The following is a 7,497-nucleotide window of genomic DNA, read 5'->3' as shown; positions in this document are numbered from 1 at the left end:
AATTCATTACATAATGGAAAAAAATAAGTATAAGTCCTGCAAAATAGGGTGATAATATTCATTGTCTGGTAACACTGTTAGTGTGAATTAGACAGCAATTGCACCTTTCCTTATTCATTATTTGTTAGTGAAAGATCATTAGGCCTCAATAACAATTTTCTATGATTTTATTTTACTTGAGGTTCAGGCGACAAACTCAGGGTCTTGTGTAGGAAAGTACTTCACAACGGAGATACTCCCATGGTCAGTTATACACAGATGCTTACAAATACCGTTTGTTATATAATCATTGAACAACTTTAGAAATAAAAATTTATGCAGGGCTCTGGTGGCTCAGGCCTGTAATCCTAGCTACTCAGGAGGATGAGAACTGAGGGTTGTAATCCAATGCTGATCCAGTTAGGAAAGACTGAGAGACTGATCTCCAACAAGCCACAAGAAAACTGGATGTGGAGGTGTGACTCATAATGGAAGAAGTCTAAACCTGAGTGAAAGTACTCAGGAATAGTGCCAAGGCCTTAAGTTCAAGCCTTATCACTATGACTGACAAATGACAAAAAATGAAAAATAATAATAAATTAACTTAAATAAAAGTGATTCAATATGCACAGTGGCTTGCATCTGCAAATTTAATCAGTAGGATTTGGGTTCAAGATCATACCAGATAAACATAAGACCCTATCCCAAATACTAGTTGGGTGTAATGGTGTACATCAGTCATCCCATCCATGGGTGCAGGGCGTGGGAGTGGGAGAGGGGGCTGAGATTGGGATATTTGTAGCTTTAGGTAAGCCTGAGGATCTCTTTCAACAAAATAATCTCAGAATCTTGGTTCACATCTGTCATCCCAGATACTTCAGGAAGCACATAACAGGAGTATGAGTGTGCAGGCTGAACTGAAAGGAAAGCAAGGCTATCTCTCAACAATAACCAGAGTGAAAAAGAACTAGAGCATGTCTCTAGTAGTAGAGCCCCTGCTGTAGCGACTGCAAACCACAGCATGTAAATCCTAGTGCTGCAAAAACAAAACTATGATCCAACTCTAAAATCTGTTGTAATGTATCGAGTTAACCAAATTATGAAAATGTTTATTTAATGCAGACATAAAACACCTGAATGAGGCGGGTGTCTCTGCTGATGAGCACATAGGGGCTCAATACTGAGAAACCTGCACCCAGGAACTGACATGTGTCCATCAGCCATAGACCTGGCTTCCTACTTAGACCAAGCCAAAGAGTGAAAATGGCAGAGAGGCAGTAGAAGGAGATGAACATGCTCACCAAGGTCAGGATGGTGTGTGTGGCCCTGGCCTCGTGGTCAGGTCTTCGGGAGGGAATGCGGCTGTGAATATACCAGACCCTCTGCTTGTGTCTCTGCAGGAAAAGGACCATGGAACTACTGGCCCACATCATGAAAACCAAGCACATAACATCATTGGCAATGAATAAAACGACATGTAATAACGTTGCAAAGGGTTCTGGCGGGCCTGGGGAGCAGTATATATAATGCATATGCAGAGTGACATTTTGTTTGTGTCTTGGGCCAATCACTCTCAGAGGCACATACACATTTACCAGGAGCTGCAGGATCCAGAAAAGGGAACCACAGAATCCAAAGCACTTGGGGAATCTAGTAGTCATCTTCCACCAAGCGTTTCTATTGCAAAGCTTTGAAACCTGGAAGCCACTCAGAAGGCAGGTGGCATTAAGAGAAATCCCTCTAGCTACTCTGAATAAATACAAAACAGCTTTACATCCCGCATCATCCAGAAAGTACTTCCATCCAAACCTTGCCATTGTCTGAGGGATCCCAGAGGAGAAAACAACCAAATTGTTGGCAAAGACCAGATGGCTGAGGATGGTGTCTGTGGGCCTTACCTTCTGTCCAGTGAGGAGGGTGTAGCTGTAAAAACAAAGGAGACAGGAGTTCCCCAGGATCCCAGCTGCAGTCTGAGTGAGGAAGGCAACCCCCACCTCCACCTGAGCTTCTGACATCTCTTCCATATCTAGGAAATAACGGATTTTATTGTGAGATGAAAAACAGCATGAAAACTAACAAATAACTCTGAACATACTAGCTAGCCCGGTACAGGTGACTCACATCTGTTATCTTAGCTACTCAGGAGGCTATGATCTGATCTGAGGATTGTGGTTCTAAGACAGGTGAGGTAGAAAATCCTCAAGATACCCTTATCTCCCATTAACCACTCCAAAACCGGAAGTGGTGCTGTGGTTCAAAGTGTTTGAGCATTAACTTGGAGGAAGAAGCTCACACAGCAGCCCAGAGCTTAGTTCAAGCCCCATGGACATCAAAAAACAAAAATAAAAATCATACTAGCCAATCCAGGTCCAAGTAATCATAGTGAATCAGGAGGCTAAGATCTGATTTTCATGGTTCAAATCCAACAGGGCAAGAAGTATGTGAGACTCTGATCCCCATTTGAAATAAATATACTATGTCTAACCGGTGCCAATCCCACCACATGGTGGGATGATAGGGAATTAGGTTTAACTTTCATCATCTTATCTTCATGATGGAGGAAGGTGAAGTTCCAAACATAGCTGATGGGTGTATCTGAATTCCTTAGAAGCAGAGCCAGGAACTTGAACAATTGGTTACTTGACCTGTCAGTCCTGTGCCTTGAACTCTGAGATTCTGGGATTCCCTGTCACCCTGTCAGCCTGTCCCCTGCACCTCTAGATCTGGACCAGCTCAGGCTCCATTGAACCATGCCTTCTGACTCCTGGCACTCCTCCTGTCTCCATGGTGTTCCACTTCAGCTCTCTAGTAGAGTTGATCTTATTTGTTGGTATTTTTGATAGGCTCTTTCTTTCCTCTCCTGCTCTCATGGCTCAGTTTTCTGACAGTGTTAGGTGTATTGGAGGGACTGCACATCTTTGGGACAGGAGTCCACCTGCAATTGATAGCTCTCCGATGAAGACTCCTAATCCCAGGCCTCAAAATTTGATTTTCTGTTTCTCACACTGAGTTTCTGAAGAACACATTAAACTAACGAAAGCAGCAGAAGTGGACCCATGTGTCAAATGGTAGAGCACTAACCTGGAGCAAAAAGAATCTCATGCACAGGCCCAGTACCTGAGTTAAACCCCAGAACCCACAAAAAAGAATTACATGAATTAATTGAATTGATAGCATTATTATTGATACCCACAAATACTTGATGGAATGATGAGACATCAATGAACATCTTGAATACAAGGAACATTATTTCTTTTTTTTTTTTACTTTTTTGTCACTAGTGGGGTTTGGGGCTATCTCAGAGCTTTTTTTTGCTCAAGGTAAGTCCTTTCCCACTTTGAGCCACAGCTCTACTTCTGGGTTTCTGATGATGAACTGGAAATGAGAATGTCATGGACTTTCCTGCCTGGGATGGCTTTGAACCACAATCCTCGCATCTCAGGCTCCTCTATAGCTAAGATTAGAGGCATCATCCAGAAAAGAAACATCATTTCTTATAATAAAGGGTATTATCTCTGATAAAAATAGTTAAAATTTTGTAAAGGAACAATTATGTAAAATATGGAAAGAAAAGGACAATGTCTGAATGTATCTACATTATGATTCAATAACAACAATCATACCGTACACAGAGAAGGAAACACAAGTATTGCACAAACTACAGTTTGTCAAAGAAACACCTTGCTAGTTTATTAGCAAAGAAATGTAATCTGAATTTGCTCTTGCATTTTCAAAAAAGAAATCCAAAGAAGGCAAGTGCTGGTGGTTATTCCTGTAATCCTTGCTACTCAGGAGGCTAAGAGCTGAGGATTACAGTTTGATAGCAGCCTGAGCAGACAATTCTATAAGACATTGATCTACATTGAACCACTCAAAAGCCAGAAGTGGAAGTGTGTCTCAAGTGATAGAAAGCAGTCTTGAGTGAACAACTAAGCAAGAGACTGAGGCCCTGAGTTCAAGCTCTTACAGTGGATGTCCCTCAGTGATGTAGTTTGAGTGCTCCGGCCTCTTCAGTGACCCATGGAAAACTAGGGCTCTCAATCTCTCTGAGATGCAGAAAAGCATAAGTTAAGCACCTCCTGGTCATTTACATAGATCAATTTTCCCACGAAGTACAGTTTCTGGTTACAAGGTGACATTTGAAAAAAATCTGCTAAACTAGGTGCTGGTGACTCAAACCAGTAATCTTAGACACTCAGAAGACTGAGATGTGAGGATTGAGATTTGACTAAAGACTGAGATGTGAGGATTAAGATTTGACTGCTGGCTGGGTAGGAAAGACCAGGAGACTCATATCTCCCAAAAACCACGACCAAAAGTGGAAGTGGCTCTGTAGCTAAAATGGTAGTGCTAGTCTTGAGAGAAAAACCTCAGGGGCAGAGCTGAGGCCCTGAATATAAGCCCTATAACCAAGAGAAAATAAAAGGATCCCCTCAAGTAAGATGACTATAAGGACAATGAGAGAGACAGCATAGGGAGAGAGAACACACTGAGGAAATTGGCTGGAACAGGAATGACAAGTCAAGGCATTTAAATTAAAGTCAACAGGCTTCTTATATTCATATCATAATTGTTCATGTCAGAATTTACTCCTTTACAAAATCACTTCCAATGTTTATCTTCAAATAATAGGTGATTGCTTTAAATATAATGAGGTCATGTTGACATATTACACATGGCCAAAAAATATAGAGAATGCTCTACCCCTAAGCACACAAAGCTGTATGGTCTCCAGGATGCATTCGGGTGTGAAACTGCGCCAAGATTGCTAACCCAAGGAGGAGAGAGGCCTGTTACTCTCACCAAACATTTCTCCTAAAATATAAGACATGTGCCTCATTCCAACCCCACACAGCACACACATTTTACAGAGAAGTTACTTCTGCGTTTTTTTTTAATGAGTTAGAAAAACTACAGTCACTTGCCTGAGAAGAATAGGTGCTTACCCAGTAGGAATTGGCTGTCAGGGCAGAGGAGCAGAGGCAGTGGTCACAGCATGTGTGCTCAACAACAATGCCCCAAGAAAAAGTCTGAGGACTGTGTGATCTCATCTCCTCTGTGTGCATGCTCATCATGTCCCCTGGAAGTTCGGTGACACTGTGTGCTTGGGGAATAGAGCTTCCCTGTGACAAACAGTGGAGAATTGTGGCTACTGATGAGCACCACTGAACTTCCACAACCATTTCCAACAGATGTGACTCATGGTAAGGGAAGAATATGGGGAAACTTTTGAAGATGATCTCATTACAAGTGAGTAGAGGAACAGGAAATCTATGATGTAAGAGTGTGACATCCATAATATGCATTTGGTGAATTTTTAGCGACTTTTTTATTTTTATTTTTTATTGTGAAAATAATGTACAGAGGGGTTAAAATTACCTAGGCAAAATAATGAGTACATTTCTTATCAAGCATTATAGCCTCCTCCTTTGTTTCTCCTTCCCATCCTTCCCATCCTTCCCCCCATCCCCCACCAAATCCTCCTCCACCCCCCACCAAAGTTGTAAAGTTCGTTTTCGACATAATGACTTATATGTCTCATTGTTGCAATGGGTCCACCTGTGTCGCTATTTAAACGATTTGTTTTCACCTTCCCCTCCACAAATTATACCGACATCAAATACAGTGAAAGCAGGTATTATAAGTGGGGGAGGGACATAAGCAACAAAGAAATAATCTTATAAATGTGGTAGAAACAATCGCATGAAGGAAAAAAAAAACATTGGAATAATTACCTTGGGGTTCATTTCCCTAACATTCTGCTTGTCTCAGACATATATTAGTTATTGCAAAGAAGGGAAACCATGGGACCTATGTTTCTTTGGGCCTATCTTACCTCACTTAATATAATTTTTTCCAAGTCTTTCCATTTCCTAGCTAATGGGGCAATGTCATTCTTTCTGATGGAGGCATAGAATTCCATTGTGTATATATACCAAATTTTCTTGATCCATTCATCTACTGAGGGGCATCTGGGTTGGTTCCAAATCTTAGCTATGGTAAATAAGGCTGCAATAAACATAGTCGTGCTGGTAGCTTTAGTGTGATCTTGTTTGTGAATATTTGGGTAAATGCCCAAAAGTGGGATTGCTGGGTCATAGGGGAGATCGATGTGGAGTCTTTTGAGGAACCTCCATACTGCTTTCCAAAGTGGTTGAACAAGTTTACATTCCCACCGACAATGTAGTAACGTTCCCTTCTGTCCACATCCCCTCCAGCATTTGTTGTTATTAGAGTTCTTGATTATAGCCTTTCTAACTGGGGTGAGGTAGTATCTCAATGTTGTTTTGATTTGCATTTCTTTTCTGGCTAGGGATGTTGAGCATTTCTTCATGTGTCTATTGGCCATCCTTCTTTCCTCTTCAGAGAAGTTTTTCTTTACGCCTTTAGCTCACTTATTTATTGGGAAGTTGTTTCTTTGAAGATTTGTTGTTGGGGGATTTAATTTTTTGAGTTACAAGTATATTTTAGATATGAGACCCTTTTCTGTTGTATAACTAGTGAAGATCTTCTCCCAATCTGTGAGCTTTCTAATCTTGGTAGCTATGTCCTTTGCCATGCAGAAGCTCTGCAACTTCATGCAATCCCATTTGTCCAACTTTTCTTTGATTTGTTGTTTATGGGGCTCTGTTAAGAAAATTTCTCCAAAGAAACAGAGGTCCCATGTTTTCCCTTATTTGCAATAACTAGTATATGTCTGAGTGAAGCAGAAAAGATCAGATAAGTTGATGTTAGGGAAATGAACCCTAAGATATATATTCAAGTGCTTTTTTTCTTTCATGCGATTGTTCCTAACACATTTATAAGATTATTTTTTTGTTGCTTTGTATGTTCCTCCCCCATGGTATAACCCCTGTTTTCACTGTATTTGAGGTTGTTATAATTTGTGGAGGGGAAAGGAAAAAACAAATTGTTTAAATAGGGATACAGGTGGACCCATTGCAACAATGAGACGTACCAGTCGTTATGTCAAAAACGAACTTTACAACTTTGGTTGGGGGGGGGGATGGTTGGGTGGGGTGGCGCTGGGAGGATTGGGTGGGAAGGAGAAACGAAGGAGGAGGCTACAATGCTTGATAAGAAATGTACTCATTATCTTTCCCATGTAATTGTAACCCTCTGTACATTATTTTCACAATAAAAAAAGAAAGAAAGAAAATCATTAGGACACAATACCTGCATTGAAATATTCATTAACTTTATTTTAACTGAGGTTCAGGCAACAAACTCAAGGTCTCCAGTACGCAGGAACTTCAATACTAAGATACTCCATGATGCACTTTTGGTCAATTTCACACAGATTCTTTTAAAATATCTTGTGTTCAATACTCATTTAATAATTTGTGGATTCTAGGGCTTAAACTCCACATGTGGCACTCTTCCTGAGCCTCTCTGTGCTAAAGGATATCACCCTACTATTTGAGCCACAGCATTACTTCCAGCTTTTTCTGCTTATGTGGTTCTGAGGAATAGAAGCCAGGTCTTAATGCGTGCCAGGCAAGCATTCTACCACTAAGC

General features: G+C 40.9%; 1 protein-coding gene across 1 annotated transcript; it reads right to left on the bottom strand.

Annotated features, from left to right (window-relative positions):
* Positions 1 to 1,088: 1,088 nt before the first annotated feature.
* On the bottom strand, positions 1,089 to 2,003 carry LOC138812405 (vomeronasal type-1 receptor 1-like). Its single transcript, XM_070000358.1, has one exon. The coding sequence runs from the start codon at positions 2,001 to 2,003 to the stop codon at positions 1,089 to 1,091; it is 915 nt and encodes a 304-aa protein (XP_069856459.1).
* Between the last annotated feature and the right edge of the window lie 5,494 nt (positions 2,004 to 7,497).

This window comes from Dipodomys merriami, unplaced genomic scaffold (genome assembly GCF_024711535.1).
Source record: "Dipodomys merriami isolate MVZ:Mamm:240054 unplaced genomic scaffold, mDipMer1.0.p SCAF_57, whole genome shotgun sequence".
In the NCBI taxonomy this organism is placed as follows: Eukaryota; Metazoa; Chordata; class Mammalia; order Rodentia; family Heteromyidae; genus Dipodomys; species Dipodomys merriami.
Note: the sequence above shows the minus strand (reverse complement) of the source record. Positions and strands in the feature narration are given on the sequence as shown.